Source organism: Megalops cyprinoides, chromosome 8 (genome assembly GCF_013368585.1).
Source record: "Megalops cyprinoides isolate fMegCyp1 chromosome 8, fMegCyp1.pri, whole genome shotgun sequence".
In the NCBI taxonomy this organism is placed as follows: domain Eukaryota; kingdom Metazoa; phylum Chordata; class Actinopteri; order Elopiformes; family Megalopidae; genus Megalops; species Megalops cyprinoides.
In genome coordinates this window covers 26,350,479-26,369,826 of record NC_050590.1, presented here as the reverse complement: position 1 = coordinate 26,369,826, position 19,348 = coordinate 26,350,479, and the positions used below count along the sequence as shown (strand labels likewise).

Here is a 19,348-nt window from a genome sequence, read left to right as displayed (position 1 = left end):
TACTATGCAACTCCAGCTTTTCTTTTTTGCACAGCTTCTAGTTATGTGCTTTGCTGTGTAGGATTTTTGGAGTCTTTTGTAATAAGAGATAAAAAGCCTTGACATAAGTATATAAGTAGACGTTATATCCACCATCTGAACTGTGAACTCCTAATATTCAAGATACTAACAGTTTCTGCAGTATTGCAGTCTTGTGTATTAGATGGCTACACATAGAACAGTGAAGGGAGTAAACAGTATTAGTTTAGGGTGACTTAAGACAGTTGAAATGAAAAGCTCATGACCATTAAATATGGTGAAACAAACTGTGTTGGCTGAATTAGGCCTGTAATGCATTTATGCTTGTTTTTCAACTCGGTAAACTTCCAATATTAAAGCAGTAATCATGGTGTTATCAAACAATCCTTTGGGGAGAAAAGTGGTCCTTTCAAGTGTCTCAGTGTAACAAGGAACATTCTAAGTGATTTTGGCAAGTTGAACTGCTCTGCTCTTGACCCATGAAACGGGGTCATGTTGAGAGCGTAGCTGCAGGGTGTGGGGGTGGGGGGGACTGCCGGATATCCCGGTCAAGCAAATCAGTCGAGCCCTCGCACACGCCTGTCCCAAGGAAAGGGTCCTCTTCTGAAAGAGAGTGCAGGGGCACAGAGGTATTGATACAGTTACAGCTAACTTTTGGGAGTGTCCTTTTCTTTCCTTAAAATTAAGCTGGATAATGATCATAACATGAGCAGCAAAATGTACTTACTGTAAAATGTCTGAAATTCCCCAGGTCCCAAATGATAACCAGTTTACAATCAACACAGAAACTGTGTGCAGCTTCCCAGATTAAGTGCCGAGGGTGTTTAATGGAAGTTTTTATGGTATTCACAACTAGGTCGCTGCAATGCTGCAGAAGTATGTGATTTACGAGATCCCTTTTCTACAAGATCGAGTGCTTTGCTGTTGTGAACTTCCTTGATAATGAGGTAAATTAGGTTTCAAGCATGTGATGTGAACTAGGTTAATTTGACTTATTGCCTAAAATCTCATTAAAGTACTAAAAAGTATGGCGAAGTGTCAAAATTCGGCTACAGATATCTCAGGCGATTGCGCTTATTTGTATTACAGTCTATCGTGTCATTATCCGAGTAAAGGGGTTTGCCATTTCTTTAATGTCTCAAATAACATTGCAGTTAACACATGAATTACAGAGAGCATGGAAAGGCCATCATTCGGTGTGTTGCAGCTTCCATGAAAAGTCCCTCTTCCTTTGCATTAAGTACTGGACTGCAAATCTGTGAAGTGAAGTTCCTTTTCCCACATCTTGGAAGCACATGTTGCACTTTGAATCACTCCAACACATTGGCAATTACAGCCAATCTTTCATTCATCTGTTTATATAGGAAGTTATTAGCAATTTGACCCACTTTCTGCTAGTTGGCATGGCTAATTGGTCTTAAGCGTTTGCTAATTACTTTTTTTGTTTGACCAGGACAGTCAAAATGTGCAGAAACTGAAGCAATTTTAGGGCTTATCTAATTAGTGCATGTTAATTATTTTAAGGTGCAAGGCATGAACACGTGCAGAAGGGAATGAAACGCTGTAAATGGACAGTGAAAGAGTTTCCTCTGAATAAAGACACAAGATCTCGCAAGATTACTGTGAGCCACTCTATCATTCCAGAGCCAGACTAAGTCTGAGTGTGAAATTCACATTATTTTGGGATAAGGGGCTATATGAATGTAAAGCCTATATGTTGAATGACATGTTAATGCAATACAGCATTTCTTAAAGCAATAAAGAAGTGCAATTTCAATGACAGTTTGGTAAATGAAATATATGATGATATATATATATATGATTTTATGCACTGACTGTGTAATATCATCTGTGTGTCTCCAGCCATGAAAAGCAGTAGTAGATTTTTGCTCAAACCATATCTACGAAAGCTTGAATTAGGAAGGGACTTCACTGCTTATACAAAAAATGCTGTGGTTGATAACTAAACGATCTAATACCACCGCTCTGCTGTTTGTTATGACAGCAGGCTTTTAGAGTAATGTTACATTGGGCTGCTCCAGCAGCTCAGCAGCCTGTGTGTGATATATGCATGTGTCTATTGCCCCATTTCCACCAAGGCAGTTCAAGGGCAGGTTTGGAGTCGGTGCCTAATCTCAAACCAGTTGTTCACATTTCAACAACCAAAGAACCGGCTCTCGGCCAGGAAAACTGGTTCGAGAGCGGCACCAACACTTTGCTGGTCTAGAACCAAGAACTGCTTACATCAGGGGCTGGGCGCAGGATTATCGTAACCAACAAGACCAACTAAACTAAAATGTTGTGACCACCATTTTTAAAAATAAAAAAACAGAGCTAGTGTAGCATCTAGTCTGCCTAAAAAGAAGAAGAAGAAGAAGAAGAAGAAGAAGAAAAACCAGAGTTTTATTTTTATGTTTCGCCTTGTTCCCAGCCAGCTATGGATTTCTTAGCTGTTTAGCGAGCTACTAATTTCTCACATCAATGATACGAACGTAACATTGATGGCTAGCAAGCATACATTACCCAAGCAAGCATAGCTACTAATTTCATAACATTGATGTGAGAAATTAGTAGCTATGCTTGCTTGGGTAATGTTAACTGACCAAGAGCTCGCTAGCCAGCTACCGTAACCTTGGTAACAGTAGCTAACATTAGCATGCTACTTTCTAACATTGCCATTGACTCACCTACCAAATCACTTAACATTTGGTTCCACAAAAGGCTAACATTGTATAAAATGTAGTGGGCAAATTTGTTTTTTTAAAGCATTGTTGTCTTGTTTTTGTTGTTGTTTGTTTCCGCTAGCTTGGCGCTAGCGGGGAAGCGGAGACGTATACAGTGACATGGCTCTATGGTGGCTCTCTAGCCGTGGAAAAGCAAACCGGTTCTTAGAAGGTTCGCAAGTTGAACCAACTCCAAACCGGCACTAGCACCAGCCCAGAACTATCACCTAGTTCGCACTGGTGGAAATAGAGCAATAGAGAGCAATAGAGCAATAGAAAAGCGGGTTATAGGCCTACAGCTGAGGAGGGCTCATTCAGCATATAGCCTCTTCGGGAAATGACAGAGGCAGAATTCCAGTCCTCCACTGATGGTGTTGCTGTCACTACAGAGGGGGTGAGTGGAAGCTCTTGAGGGCAGGTAGGGAAAGGGGGGGCCTGGTTTTAGGCGAGGAGACGTCTGTAGTGTGAGGATGCGTGGGGGCTACCCCAGCTACAAGCTATCATCCAGCAGACTCTGCCATGATGGTGCGGCAGAAGTACTATGTTACTGCAACGTTTTTAGAATGTTATGTCTGTGGTGCTAACTGTGTGGGGTCTGGGTCATCTCAACTGCCAGGGGGTTTGGGTTGAGTAAGAGCCAAGCAGACAGCCTCTGTGATGATATACAACCTGCAGGCGCACAGCCTGGCCACACTCGCAAAACATAGACAAAGCTCTATCTCTCACAGTTTGTTTTTCCAATTTGAAACGCTTGCCTGCTGGTATTGGCCGTTAGCTCCCTAAGGCAGTTATGTTTTTCCTCCTGTCTCCTGTATATAAAACTCCCTCTCAAAGGTAACGCTAGACTTACGGCTGAAGCTGGGTGTTGCTGCAGAGTTCTCAATAAGGATTGATATTCCAGGTGTAAGCAGGTCATATTTTCATTTGTTTTTTACTTCTTATATTTTGCTTTATTTCTTTGTTTTGATTGTAATCACCTTCTGCAGTTCTCAGTCTGTAACACAATGGTTGCGGTACATCTTCTAAAATTCTAAAACTTGTCTTAAAATTGAACCTTTTATAGAACAGATAGTAAAGATAACATTTGTGCTCTGCACTGCAGGGATTTTGTACACTTGGGTATTGCATCGGCTTCATGAAAAAGGCAAATGTAGGTTTATGTAGGTTTAAAATATGTTATACTGTAGTTGATTGTGTCATGCTGTGAATGAAAACATTCCATAATTACCAGCATTTAAGCATTGTGTACTATTCCAGTGACGTTTCAGCCAAGCTAGGACTTATGAAGCACACCCAAGAAAAAAGAGGAAAGAAGCACAGGGAAATGTTTATCTGGGGAATCTTAAATGAAGGTGGAATTAAAGTGTTACTACTTCATACGCACCACATGTAGACAAAAATAAACCCATGAATGTACCTTTACTTACTGAAGCTGCCTCGGATAGACATAAAGGATCTACTCATTGTTAGTGTTAGCAACTTATAATTGTTCTTGGTTTACTTTAAGAGTGTCTTGGCAGACTTTGTTTGAAATAACAAGTTTTGTCTGGCTCCAAGTTCTCTGTCCAGTGAAAAATACAACACTTGCACAGAGTGTCAACAGTTGAGAGATACAAGCAGCAGTCCTTACATGGATGGGTGTTGTAGCTCAGAGTAGACTGTTCTGATTCAGGATCATATACATCAGTCTCTAATCCCAACCCCAGCCATTTTTTTTTTGAATAAAGATGAAACTGACCCAGTGTCAGTGCTGAAGGGAAGTATCTAACTCCATGCTGTAATTGTGGCAGCTCCCACCACCCACCAGTCCCCTCTACTTGTTCCTCTCTCCTTCTACAGAGCCATCGGAGGGTGCCAGCACACAGAATCCCGGGATGACAGAGCGTGCTCCGTCTCCTGCGCCTATCAGCACCTCCGCCAGCACCTCCACCATTAGCAGCTCCTCTGCCACCTCTTCTGCCATCCCCCAGCCTAACTCCGCCAGCAAGCCCTGGAGGAGCAAGTCCCTCAACGTCAAGCACAGTGCCACGTCTTCCATGCTGTCTGTTAAGCAGGACCCCCCCAAGCAACAGCAGCAGCAGCTGGCCATGCCGCCCATGGAGGCCCCCCCGAAGGCCACCCCCACTGCACAGAAATCCATGCTGGAGAAGCTCAAGCTGTTCAACAGCAAAGGGGGATCCAAGGCCGTTAGCACGGGGCCCCCAACAGACAGCACGGTAATCCGAGAGCCAGTGGTGGAGAGGGTGGAGGCTGGCTCCAACACCGAGCCACTGGAGGAAGCGGAGGGTAACGCAAGGCCCTTCAATGGAACGGGCACCCTCACCAGCAGTCCCAAGATTGCCTTGAAGGGCATCGCCCAGCGCACCTTCAGCAGGGCCCTGACCACCAAGAAGAGTTCCCTGAAGGTCACTGAGAAAGACAGGGACAAGCTCAAGGAGAAGGACAAAGCCAAGGAGAGCTCCAAGCGCCTGTCTGTCACTGAGAAGGCAGAGTCAAAGGAGGAGCCAAAGGAGGAAGTGACAACCATCCCTGAGGTGGAGCCTAAGAAGACCTCCAAGATTGCCAGCTTAATTCCCAAAGGGGGAAAGGTCAGCAGTGCTAAAAAGGAGAGCTCGGTCCCAGCACACAGTGGCATACCAAAGCCAGGGTCCAAGGCCTCTGGGGCAGGTAAAGCTTCTGGGGCGCCCTCTTCTGGGAAGGATGGGGACAGACCTCGAAGCATGAGGTTGGGTGGGGGGCTTTCCCTGCACAAGGGTCAGCTGGATGGCAGGAACTCCAGCTCCTCTTCCAGTCTGGCCTCCTCAGAGGGCAAGGCTCACCACACCAACAGCGCTGCCCCAGTGGCCACAAATGGAGCTACACAGTCCACAGCCAGCAACACTGTTAGTGTTCAGCTACCTCAGCCTCAGCAGCAATACAACCACCCCAACACTGCCACTGTTGCACCCTTCATGTACAGGTGAGACATTCTGAGGAGCATAAATTTACAAGCAATAATTGTTGGAGCATCACCTAAAAATGTGTAAATTCTGTTTGAATTTGTTGTGATAAACTTGGTTGACTTGGTTGGTTGCTGTCTTTGAGTTGCTTGTTCTCAGGATGCTAGCTTCTGCACTGTAATTCCTTTAAGGTATCTTATTATAGCCTGGAGATAGAGGGTCATAAATCTTTTCCACTTGTTTTAGATTTAAGAGGCAAAATACTTGGAATTTTATATAAGAGTATTGAAGCTATTTTGAAGTGTGTACAGCTATAAAATCTCTGCATGTTTGTGCATTTATTAAACCTACCAGCTTTCTACAGTTTTTGCCCAAGCTATAAATATGATTTACCTTGACCCTTATTGACAATCAGTGATATAGTATTTTGTATTACTTACCTTTTCTATGTCATTACCAGTGCTGTTTTCTCAATCGTATGTTAAAGATCCGGCGTGCAGAGATTTTAGATCAGGCAATGAATTATAACTAGCGTATACGGGCTCTGATATTACCAGACGGGAATGCAGTTTTAGTAAAAACAATCACTGACGTGTTTTTTCAGATGAATTTTAACAAATGGTAATGATTTTAACCCTGTTTAGGCGACGTACAGGCGCGAGAGCACCAATCTATCCAATGTATCCGATCTGCAACTAGTTTCAACTTTCTGTGAGGCAGTACCAGGAAGTATTTGTGGGGACTGTATCAGCTGATTACTGCACAGTAGGCTAGCGTGCATTGAAATAGATGGAGCATGGAAGCGAAACCTGTGAAGGTTGGCGCAGACACAAGCACAATAGAATGGGAGATGAAAAATAAACGGCGATAGGCTTGGTTAGATGAAAGCGCTAATAGTGGAAAAAACGTTCGGCGTATGTTGTCACAAATTAAATGAGTACGGGACCTGCTTTTCACCATTTGATCTAAAAAATTACAGTATAGGACAAGCGGCAAAAGGTATCGCCTCAGCATGATACAGATCCCTCACACAAAGCAGTTGTTCGGGCTCGTGGTTATACGTCAACGTTGCAAGGGGCTGTAGCCACTGTAGCTGCTGCCGCTTCATCCATCCAAGACTGTGTGTGCTGTCATAAAGTACGCATTTATAGCGGAACATGACCTGTCTTACAGGATAACGCCAGCGCTAGCTGACCTGTGCAAAACATTCTCACAGGACAGAACTGCTGCACACTTTAGCACACTTTATACTTAGCGTGTCAAATACACAGGCCAGCTACCTCTCCACTCACGGCATTGCCTGTCACATTATGCAATGTTTAGCGCACAAGCTGTCAAAACAGATGTATTCACTGAATGTTGACGAGTCCACAAACCGCAACATGGACAGAATTTTCAATGTCTTGGTCTGATTCTATGATGATGACTTGGACAAAGTTGTAACACAGCATCTTGGTACTCGACCAACTTTTATTGAGGTTGCACTTCTCATTTTCTATAGCATTTAAGAAAAAAGAAAGCACTTTTAATTTGAGCACGGTAATACAAAATTGTTTTAATGTGTTTTTTGTTGTTGTTTTACAATTTTGAATTAAAGCTGTTGTGGTAACGCTAAATGTACGTGCGTCCCATTTTGTCAGATTCCTTTATCTAGTTCCACAGATCTCCTCACTTGCCTCATTTTTAGGCCCTGCCCTGCTTTCTCTTTCCATGCTGCTGTAGCCAATAACCAGTCAAAAGAGAATAAAGACTGGTCCATTCCAAAAGCTGCTGGTGCTAAACCCCTGCTGGGCCAGCATTGCCTGTTCACAATTCCCCCCAGTTAAGACACTATTTAAAGTCAAATTCTCACAAAGAGGAAAAAATAGTGGACCTTTGTACTTGTTTTTAGTAGTACTGCTAAGAATGGGGACTGAAATGGTTAAAACCCAAGGAGCTTGTAGTCAAGTAGTGTACCTAAGAGTCTAATCTCAGCGTATTCTCCCTTCTGTAATTCAATTCTTTAACCCCTGAATAAAACCTGCTGTTAGTAAATGCTGTGTGGAAAGGCAGGTAGGGCCTGTGATGGTGAAGAAGCGTTACTGCATGAATGAGAGCTGATTGGCCAGTGAATGGCCAATAAATAATGCAGACTTGAATGTCGAGGGAGCAGGCTTTTCCTCACTCCTTGCTCCATTTGTAGGTCACAGACGGATGTGGAGGGGACCATGATGAGCGAGTCGGGATCTGGAGCAGGGAGCACGGACCCTGCACCCCTCAGCAAGCCTGCACAGACGTCCGTGGAGGATCTCACAGGTATACTGTTACTTACATGTGTTTTGTAGTAAATATTTAATATAAATATATAAATTAAATATTTCCTGAAATAGCTGAATTAGCTCCTTTCTCCCTATCTCTTGTTAAACCAAGATGTGACAGTAAGAATAATAGATATGTGACCCTAGTAGTGGCAGAGATGTGGCAGTGGGAGTCGCACTTATAGGACCATAGCGGTTGCAGAGTGGGTGGTAGACAGCAGTCTTTGCAGGAGAGGCATCTCTGAGCTGTACACAGCTGGTACAGGGCTTCGTGTTTGTGCTGTCGCTGTACCTTTTCAAACAGATGGATGAACACAGTGAGTGGGTGGAGCATTCTGGGAGCCGTTGTGTCATTTCTCCACATTGGGAGCATGACTCAGTCTTGAGTCCCTGACAGCAAACGGTCTGGGTGGCCACTGTTGATTTGCCCCCACTTTGAGGGAAGTTACATCACTGACAAATGAAAGTTACATTAGTGTAACTTTTACTGTAACTGTTGGGTGTAGCTTTGCAAGAGAGGAATATGCTTGTGTGAGAGACAGAACAGGCATGCAGTGAAGTTTGGAAGCTGTTAGGGTTAGCAGCGTGAAACAGTGCTAGAGAGGGCTCCAGCACGGCCTGGGCCAAGCTAGCCATCCTCTAGCTCCACATGCTGGCTACATGAAAGCCACCCCCTTGCAGAGTGGGACCTGCATTCTGGCCCCACAAGGGAAGAAATGGATGGTGGGTGGGGCAGCAAAGGCTGGAAAGGGGAAACTTGGACAGAGGCTAGCTCTGAAGCATCCCAGACATAGTCACCTCTGCCAGGTGCAGCAGGCCCAATGGGGAAGTCCTGCTCACTATACTTGATATTTACAAGAAATTTGAGAGTAAGTGGAAAGTCTGTGTCGCTTTTACGAGTTGCCTACATTTCTAGTTTGTTGAACTCTTCCCTTTTATAGGAAGGTTTTCAATGTAGACGAAGCATAGTATATTTGCAGAGGATACGCTTGCTAATACCCTTTAAGTATTTGCAGCATGTTAATATTTTTCTTTTCACTAAACATTCTGTCAGAGCTCTTGACATATTTTACAGTGAAAGCCATGTAAAATAAGACTTTAAAGAGAGGCCATCTTAAAACTGGGAAAAGTTACACAAACCTTTCATCAAAGGGGGAAGCTTTAAAAAGCTCGCATTAAGGAATTATGACTGTTGTAAAAGGGCAAGTTTAGCCTTCTGAATGGACTCGTTTGTGTTCTTCGAGCCGACTGGAATGCCTGTGTGCAAAGCTCTGTCTCAAACACGTTTCCACACCACCAAAGGGAGCTTTTTGAAAAGCTCAATCCACCGATTCGTGGCAGCTTTGGAGCCCCCCCCCCCCCCCCCCCCCAATCATAATCAACAAAGAACTTCAAATCCCTCCACTCTCTTGCACTTCCTGTGTTTTGGAAACAGGGCTCTCGGAGTAATCACGCAAACATTTACTCCTTGCCCCTCTGTAACAGTGGGCTGTGGGGTGAAGCTGGAGATTTCCTCTTTTTTCTTTGAAAGGGAAGAATAGAAGCCAAGAGCAGCAGAAATGACAAGGTGTATCAGTGTGTTTTTGTGTTTAGTTTGAGTTTTCTGTCTGAGCAGCGCTGTACTGTTTTCTGTGCTCCCTTTGTAATGAGTGTTACTCTCCCAGGAGTCACATGGACACCTTCTGTAGTGCTCATGAGGTGGTGTTTGAGAGTGTTTTGGGGATGAAGCCTGTCACATTTTGACAAAGTAGTGTGAATGGTAGGGTCACTGAGGTGACACTGTAGTACAGACTGTTTCTAGCTTAATGTGCTTTTTCTCCACAGGGGAGGATCCCGAAGCCAGGCGTCTGCGGACGGTTAAAAACATAGCTGATCTCCGGCAGAATCTGGAGGAAACCATGTCCAGCCTCCGGGGCACCCAGATCACACACAGGTAGGTACAGACCCGGGATAAAGCCTCCAGAACCATTGCTGTGTGTGTGGGCATGAGAGAACCAGAAGGGGGTGTTAGAGCAGACCAGGCACCAGAAGACCCTGTGCAGCCTTGGAAAGTGATAAATTAGAAGACTGCTTCCTCAGTGGAAAGCCAAGCACTAGCTGAGGATTTTAAAGGAGAACTGTGGGTGGTGCTGTTTGTACAAGTAATCGTATTTACTGCTCCTTTGGGAGAATGGGATCATTTGCAAAGCTGAGCCCTGTGGTTTGTCCAGCAGACTAGAAAGTAGTGCTGGCCTGCTTTGCAGTGATGAGACTGCCATCTAGTGCACATTCAGTGTTAGAGCTATCACTGATATGACCAGGACATTCTGGTAAATTACTGATATGGGAAAGGGTAATTGCTCACATTTAAAACATGACATCAAGCAAGATTGACTGATGAGGAATGAAAAATGCACCAAGGAGGAATATGTATAACAGCTCCTTCTTAAGAGACACTTTAGATTAATTGAAGTTATTGATGTAGGTGAGAATCATCTGAATATGTGCGCAGCATCAAGCCAATAGGTTTCCCTAGAAGAGTCACTGCCGCTCACATAAGAAGGCTTACTCACTTATGCTGTGTTGTCTGTGAAGACATAGGCACAGTCTCTGAGATGAGGGTAGTGTGTCTCAGTCTTCCCTTACCAATCTTTCCATTAAATCCTGTCAGAATGGGAGAGTGAACACTGCCCCCCGTCAGGCCTTAGGTTTTGTTGCCCAAGTCAGCTAAAACAAAATGTGCATCCTGTCCATGTGGAGGGTTCTGTAAGTTTAGTAAAGACCTTCACTCACTTCTGTTCTGTGGAAAGATGACAGATGTAGAAACGCTGCCAGAGCCTTTATTGTTGAAAACAGCTTCTTAGGGGAGCTGACATCCTGTATCTGATTCCAGTCTCTTCACTGTAACATGTGTACAGGGTGGACATACACAGTACCTCTGTTCATCAGTAGGTGTTCATTTTAGGATGGGCATAGCCATTCTCAGAAGAGCTTAAGTCTGTATGAAAGCTTTTAATGCTGAAACTGTTCATGCAGGGGTTAGAGTACTACTACAGTGAGAGTGTAGTATTTCAGCTCCTACCAATGTCAGTTTTTTTAAAACTAGTTCTGTTTAGAAAACAGCATGTAATTTGGCTTGTGTGCACTACAATGCACTGTCTGTCATAAACTTGGATCAATTCCGGACAGAAGCAGGCTCCCTGTTGGTTGGCTCATGGCCAAATATTAGTAAACCAAATGTAATGTCTATTTTTGGTGGAATCTTTGGCCAGCTCGGCACAAGGCCCTGGGAACTACAGCAAGAGGACTGCTCAGAGACACATATCCTAGAGTGCTTTGAATGCTTTTAGGAGGCTTTTTGTTTCCCTCTCAAAGGGAATATGTGTGTGTCCACTTTTGATTCATTCACCCCCTATGGAGTCTTTGCATGTGATTGACAGGCACTGTGCTGGATGAAGTACATGTTCGTCTGGCTACTTGATGGACAAAGGCAGCAGGCAACAGGAGTACAGTTGATATTACGAATGCCACTGAGTTTCTCCTCCCTGTTCTCCTCAGCACTCTGGAAACGACCTTTGACAACAGCGTCACCACAGAGGTCAGCGGCCGCAGCATCCTTAGCCTGACCTCTCGTTCTGCTCCACTATCGTGGCGATTGGGCCAGTCCAGCCCACGGCTCCAGGCAGGCGACGCCCCCTCCATGGGTAACGGTTACCCACCACGTGCCAATGCCAGCCGCTTTGTAAGCTCAGAGGGTGGACGCTACCTGTACTCTGGCCCCCTGCGCAGGCAGCTGGTTGCCCGTGGCAGTGGCATCTGTGGCACCGACCTGACTGAAAAGGCAGACGAGTTGGACCTGGAGGGCATCAGCATGGATGCCCCAGGGTACATGAGTGATGGTGATGTGCTGAGCAAGAATGTCCGCACCGATGATGTAACCAGTGGGTGAGTCCACCGCGCATGCTGGAAATTATGGCCTGTAACTCAATGTTTCCTTGTCCTCATCTTTTACCCCCTTCTTGGCTGCCGGGTTTGTTTATAGCTGCACTGTATGGCTTGATTGGAAAATGTTTGGAATTTGGAACTGGATTTTTTTCAAATACACTTAATTGATGGTTTAGTGCAGGCTCTAGTATGGTTGCATATAGTTCCAGCAGAATGGAGCCAACAAATGGATAAGTATTGTAGGACCAGAATGGGAAATTGCTGTTTTTACACTCAAGGCAGTTTTACCAATACTGACAATGATTAATGTTGTTGCACTGTTTTGCCACTAGGGTGCAGTGTTTCTCCAACCGCTTACAATTTACATTTACATTTACATTTATTCATTTGGCAGACGCTTTTATCCAAAGCGACTTACATAGGTTACAGTTCTTTACAATGTTATACAATGTTATCCATTTATACAGCTGGATATTTACTGAGGCAACTGTGGGTTAAGTACCTTGCCCAAGGGTACAGCAGCAGTGTCCCAGCGGGGATCGAACCGGCAACCTTTCGGTTACGAGTCCTGGACAATGGCAGTCCAAGTTATGAAATACAAGCCAGTGAGGCAGCAAGAGGTCTTTTATGTCGAGCTACAATTGGAATTGAACAGGGATTGCTTTTACAATACGTTGTTGAATTCTGTGAACATGCAATCAAGTTTCAGTGCAGATGGGAATGAGGGATTAATTGATATGGCCGTTGGTCCTTAGGTCCACACACAGTGCAAGATGTTTTCCCCAATAACTGTATGATCTATAGCCGATACATACATGTGTGTACAAACATTTGTGTGCTTTTAATGCAAGGAGTTGGTGTCACAACATAAAAATGAAGAGATCTTCAGCAGGATTGTTGAAACGGGTTTACTCTCATACAAAGATGACATATAAGGAAACGTTGTGGTTCACAGTGACATTAGAATCAAACACTGTTTTTATTGCACCCAAGAACAGTATTAGCTGAGAGCTCAACTCTTAGCACCTTCAGAATCTGCAGACAAGTGTGCATTTTCATAGGTGAACGTGGTTATTGTCATGTGACACCAAAACAGTTTGTTTGTGCATTGTCTTCTCTCATGTGTCCTTCTTTGGAGTCTAGCCAACTCCATTGCTTTCATTCACCCTGACTGTGTTGTGTTTCATTTCACTTAGAAAAATCAGTGGTTCCTGGGACACAGAGAACAATGCTTGTGTGTTTATGAGAACAGTGAACTGGCGTCATCTCTACAATACGGCAGTCAGCCAGTATCTTCGTCTAGTCTGCGGCTATAACACTGAACTGATGGTGACTCCGAAGGAGACATGGTTTCCTTATGCAGTTCTCTTAATCTAGTAATCACACGGCTTTCCAGTGAAAGACTCAGAAAGACCCAAAATGACACTCATTGGATACCAAGTACTCTTATGTATGGTGGCGCATTCAAAATAAGTAAGAAAGAACAGGGTGTTTCTGATCTTTCTGACCGGCTAAATCGAAGGAGCAACAGTCATACCCAGCTCCATACATTTGTTTGTACTGGCGGCATGCAAATTGAGGCTCCTGTGAGTTTAAAACAGAGAGTAGGGCCTTGTATAAATAATCTGCTCAGGACACCCATAGAAATGGAGGTCATGGGAAATATTCATGGCAGAGTCTGGGGATGTGTATGTAGGCCAGATTTACGGGAGATTTTGGTGCTTTGAGCCAATGCAACTGTAAGTTAAGGTAAAGCAAATCAATGTAGACATTTAGTTCCATAGTTTGCTGTATATGGAGTTTTTCCAGGAAGAAGTTAACTGGTTTCGCATCCTTTAACTGTATAAGAATCAAATGCACATTTAAACAGATTAATGTCATGTTGAATCCTGTCTTTTGAGGAGTCTTAACAAACCACTTTCAGTAATGATTGTATGTTAATTATAAGTTGGTTCACCAAAGGTACTGAAACCCTGTTCTTTGTGTTAGCTGTTTGTTTGGCTAGGGGACATATGATCACAGTCGAATTGGGTAGCCATAGGTAACCCAATATCTTAATGTGTCCAATGATCTTGGTGGAACAATAACAATCATAGTGGTGGTGGCGGCCCATTGAATTTGACCCATTTTGGCAGTTATTATCATTGTAACAGGCAGCACTTTTGAATGTTTGAGCTGTCAACATGCAGCTGTCACTAATTTACTCTGTAAAGCCGTCCAGATTTTTACAGACCTATAGGCGGTTTTGTGTGTTTAAACACGGTGGTCATAGGTCACATTGTATGGAAGACCATTTCAATGTGTGGTACTTTTCTCCTGTAATCGGTGTTTGAATATTTATTTCAAATTGCAACAGATGGTGAGATAGAAAACCTAGTTGGATAGTTTGAAATTAGTGGTTTTTAAAGGGTGTTGTAAATGAATGCCTTTGACCACACAAGTTAACTGCCTCCAGACAGGAGAAACCTGATAACTAATTATTTATCTAGCTAAAGAAAGGGGAATCATTCAAGAGATTGCCAAATCCAGACAGACAGGTAATGTAAGAACGGGAGTTGGGGTGTGTTTTTATCTTCACAGAGCTGGTGTGAATATGTGGTTTATTTTTACGGCTGTCTCTAGCCGTGTCGAAGCAGGCACCTGCATACCTTGGCTTTTATACACCGCAATTAAGCCACTTTTATTATTTTACTCTCCTCGAGGATTCCGCACCAGTGTTGGGAATTAAGGGAACATGATCCTCTCTCTTGAGGAAAACTGTTAAAAACAGGTCTAATGATGTAGTGTGAGGTTCCTTTGTAATTAAAAAAAGAAGCAGTGATATGATTCAAACTTATGATTGCCCCCATCTTTTAATAAACCTTTTTACAAACCCCACATATTTAAAATATAAGTTTGTACAATCTAGCTGACAAATTCTGATTTAAAGATAGATAACATGGTTTTTTAGTGTGTGTGTGTGTGTATGAGAGAGAGAGAGAGAATATGTTTGTGGGGTATGCCCTAACAACCTGTAATTTGGTAGATGGCACAACTGGCATCCATATTTTATTGAGAGAGAGAGAGAGAGACAGGAGCTTTAGGGGTAGAGAGGAGCTTTAAAAACCTTTATTCTCATTTTCAGTGCATTGATGCAATAAGTTGTACGTGTTTTTATAAAGGAAGATGAACCCAACTAATGTCAACAAATGGGGTAAACACAGAAAAACCTTTGAGCCTGTTTTCAGCTATGAACAGTGTGGTGCCCGTGAGCAAATAACAAAGACGTCAGGGTCCTCTGAATGTGAAGGTTAATGAGTTAGACTGAATCCAGACCTTGAAAGTGAGCAGGGGGCTGTGATGATTGCAGTGTAAACAGTTGGCCAGCCACTGACCTACTGGGCTATCTGCTTCTCTCTAACTGTCCTGTGTTGTTCAGTAACCAAGTTATCAGTGGTCTGTTTCCAATAGCCAGGCCCTGTTTCCAACCCTTTACAGGCGCCATGCTTTTCTCTGCTGAAAGGGTTGTACACAAGCTGGCCTTGACTCACACAAGGTGATTGATTTGTTGTTTGTATTCAAACAACATTTCACAATGTTGCAGTAGTGTTGTAGCAGTGTTTGGAGAATGATGTGTTGTTGGTAGGACTAAAGCAAAGTTACCCTCTAACCTAATGAATAAAACAGAAGAAGATGAGTAATCTTTCCACTGGCTTTGCTCTGGGTGTAAAACAGATAATTGTAAATAATTGCTCATCGCGTATTGTTTTTACTGTACGTGTGCACTGCGGTTTGTTTGAGAGGAGACCTGCACCCCCATGTCAGTGGGCTGATACCTGTCTGTCAGGTTTTTCAGCATACATCCTGACTGCTACAGCCTCCGACAGGAAATGGCCTGTGCTTTTGTCATTGGTGTTATTATTCCTTTCATGTGTTTATCAGAGGACGTGAAAGAGCCTTAACCTTTCGTTCATACTAATTTGTGTTTCATTATTCACCTGTCATTTTAGGTAAAGGTTGTTATTTTGTTGTATATTACAGGTTTATTTTTCCATTATTTGCTTGGTTGACTGATATCTGATTATTTTGTCTCAATATGAAATTGTTTCAAAGTTATCATTCATATCATGCATCACACCAAGAATACAGTCATTCATTACTGTTATAAGGCACAGATGAGCTTCTTTGCTTATTTGTCGTCATGAAATACTGAGTGTTCATTTGGATTACACTCATCCAAGATAAAGAAGGGACCTTGTGTGTGAAACCAGCACTTAATGTTTCTTTTTCTCTGTAGTTAATCGAGTTATCTTCTTTCAAAAACAAGTTAATGTAATGGATGCACTCTCGCCTCATAATTCGTGATAATCAGAACCCCAGGCTATACTGCGCCCCCTCCCTCTGCCATTAGACCCCCCCCCCACCCCCACACACACACACACACACACCCCCTCTCCGCTCCATGCCTCCCTGCCCCCATCTCCAGCCCTGGTAGTGTCCCGCCTCGGCCTACCTCCCTCTCACTGTGCTCCGACTTGCAGAGGTGATTCAGTGCTCCAGCGTTCTCCTCAGGCAGCCTCCTCCTCCCTTTCACACACTCCGGAGAATCGACTGGGCAGACAGGCACTGCGCTCACCAACTAGGATGTGAGGAGGGAAGAGAGGGGCGCATTCCAGCACAGGACAGGACATCCTACACACACAAACTCACATGTGTCGGCTATTAATGGAGGTTTAGGGTGCCTCTGTGGGACCTGCTTTTATCAGTCTGGAGTTTTCATTGGGCTTTTCTTATCTAAAAGGGACGGGTTAATACATTTGCCCTAACCTGGATTAGTCTGCTTGGGCTTGGATTCACGCTGCGTACATGTTCAGCGCGGAAAGGTATGTCTGATTGTTTCACAAGCCTTTTGGCTGGTACTGAAGTAGCTGTAGTCCTGTTAGCACCAGTGGCTTTCTGACTGTTACCTTGGATATTTCACCTAACTTCACTAACCTAGCAGAAATGTGAAGTAAATGGTTAGAGCCAGTTGCCTTGTGCTGATTAATGTCTTAAACATTAACTTTTGTTCCATGAATCCTTTCAAGTCATGCTCTTCTTTGTCTGGCTGCTTTTATTGCTGCAAATTAGGGTCTTGCACCTTTTGTTGAAGCCAGTGTGTTAATGTTACTAATAGCCTGCAAAAATGTGTCAAGGAAAGGGGACAATGCACAAGTTAATCAGTAGTCATTACAACCCTTTGCTTCCTTTCAATTTTTCAGTTTATCTTGGAATGCAATATTTGTCCTCTTGTGATCAGTTTTTTATCTGTGCTATGCCCACCACAGAGATGACTAACACTAGACTTTTTTTGAGGAGAGCAAGTGTGATTATGCTTAGAGGCGAATCCAGCTGCAATACCCTGAAGTATTTGTGTCTCAGGCAGTCAATACAGTATCTCCTTACTGAAAGAGATTGTGAGTGCTTTCCAGTATCTCTGGCTCAGGTAGAATTCACTTGACAGGAGCTTACACAAAAGGAAAGCTCTGCTCTGCTGTGCCACTACGTGACAGCCACTGCTTGAAAAAAGATAATGATGCCCCTATGTAACCTCAATGGCTGGGAGTGTGCCTGTATCTGTCCCAGACAGGGAGGGTTATCGAGGGGGAGGACCTGGGGTGCTGTTCATTGAAGAGAACTGCCTAAAGAAAGTGAACATGGCATACATATCTGTTAAGCTGTGGCCTCTCCTGCTCTCTGAAAGTTTCCCATATGTAGCCTCAAAGGTTTGTTAGGGATTACTGAAAAGGGCTAATATATGTAATGAGTTTTTTGTTGACCTGGTGGTATAAATGAAGTGTTTAACTGTGAGTGGTTGTCTTCCCCTTAATGTGCACCAAGCACTCAGTACTTAAAAAAGAGTCACTGGCATTTTCCCCCACTTCATGTCCTGTTTCTTGTCCAGAGTGAGGGCTTGCAGAAGTGAGATTTTTGAGCTATGTTAATCATAAAATGGTTTAATCTGGTATGCACATACTGGAAAGTCTCTTGCTTTGACTCAGTTTAACAACCAATATTTTTATAAGTAGAGATGCACATATATATATTTTTTTCATTCAATGCATTCATCAGTCAAGTAACAGTCAAGTAAAGTTAGTTACTTGTTAGTTTTTACCAGCCGCAGTACCCATGTTGGAATCTTTTTTGCCTTTTGAGAATGATGGAAAGAAGTGGGTGACCATTGGCTCACTTCGAGTTAGTTATTGCAAAGATGTATCCTGTCGGCTGATTTATTTGACATCCACACATGTTTAATGTGTTTTTTTTGGAGTTATTCTGCAGTTAATTGTTCCTGAACTGCTTTTTATTGGCTCAGTTTCCAGCGTGAAAGACAAAGATATCGTTACATTTACTTTCAGCCTCAGTGTGGAGCTTGTTTCTACTTTGAAATAATGGATAAATATACCTGTTTCCTCACATAACTGCAGAAGTGAAGCTTTATATGTAAAACTGAAAAATAAAGATATTTGAATAAAAACATAACTTTTTAATCTTGTTTAGAGCCCTCTCTGTTTAGTGTAACAGTTTGCTACTAGTCAGACCAAAAATCCATAAAAAACTAAAAGCAAAATCAAGCCCTAGTATTGAGCAGTCTGTAGATTTGTAATGTTTACTCAGCCAAACAGAGTACGGCAATCCTGTTTTATAAGCAAAATACTTTCAATAGCTAAGTGAAGCAATAAGCATGTTAGGCTATACCTCTGCCCTCTTCATAGTTTGTGTGGAAAAGAGGCAAGTTTGAGTTTGACACTGTCTGGTCTGTCTGTCCTTGCAGCTACATGACAGACGGAGGCCTAAGTCTGTACACACGGAGACTCAACCGGCTGCCAGATGGGATGGCCGCAGTCCGAGAGACCTTGCAGCGGAATGCCTCCACGGGCCAGGGGGATGCGGACAGGTAGGTCACCAATCTTCTTGTATCATCCCCCTCTGCACTGCAGAACAAATACAGAAAACCACACAGGCATGTGGAGCTAGTGCTCGATAGAATAACCGTATTCATAAAGAGCTCCTAAAGAGAGTTGTTGCATTTACATTGTATTATTGTATCCCGCAGAACTACAGACATCTGATATTTTACATTTTTAAAGTAGATGATATAGCTACTGTTGTGAATGAAGAGTTATTACAATAAAATAGCACTAATATATCTGCCTGGTTCTGACATACTTGTGACCTTTTGCTTTCTTATGAGTGGAAACATTCTACTGATCAGGTCAGTTGTCTGTAGTTCAGTTTACTTCTACAGGATCCTAATTGGTTCTCATTGGCCCTATAGAACAGTATTGTAAGGGGACAGAAATTCCTTTGTTCTACGAGACAGAAAGTGAGCGATTGTTTGGCTCGCGGCTATTGACAGCTGGTTATGGATGAGTTCAGGCACAGAGTCTTCCCCTTGTTTTGAGCCATAAATTCCTTTTTGTTTCTC

At 43.3% G+C, this 19,348-nt stretch overlaps 1 protein-coding gene across 5 annotated transcripts in view; it reads left to right on the top strand.

Annotated features, from left to right (window-relative positions):
• The window catches only part of LOC118782129 (neuron navigator 2-like), a 116,575-nt gene that overhangs the window by 45,992 nt on the left and 51,235 nt on the right, over window positions 1-19,348 (top strand). For all 5 annotated transcript variants that reach the window (XM_036535394.1, XM_036535393.1, XM_036535392.1 and 2 more), the window contains exons 7-11: window positions 4,581-5,700; window positions 7,863-7,975; window positions 9,802-9,910; window positions 11,515-11,901; window positions 18,695-18,817. In XM_036535394.1, the coding sequence (XP_036391287.1) occupies window positions 4,581-5,700; window positions 7,863-7,975; window positions 9,802-9,910; window positions 11,515-11,901; window positions 18,695-18,817 (1,852 nt within the window). The remainder of the gene's footprint in view (window positions 1-4,580; window positions 5,701-7,862; window positions 7,976-9,801; window positions 9,911-11,514; window positions 11,902-18,694; window positions 18,818-19,348) is intronic.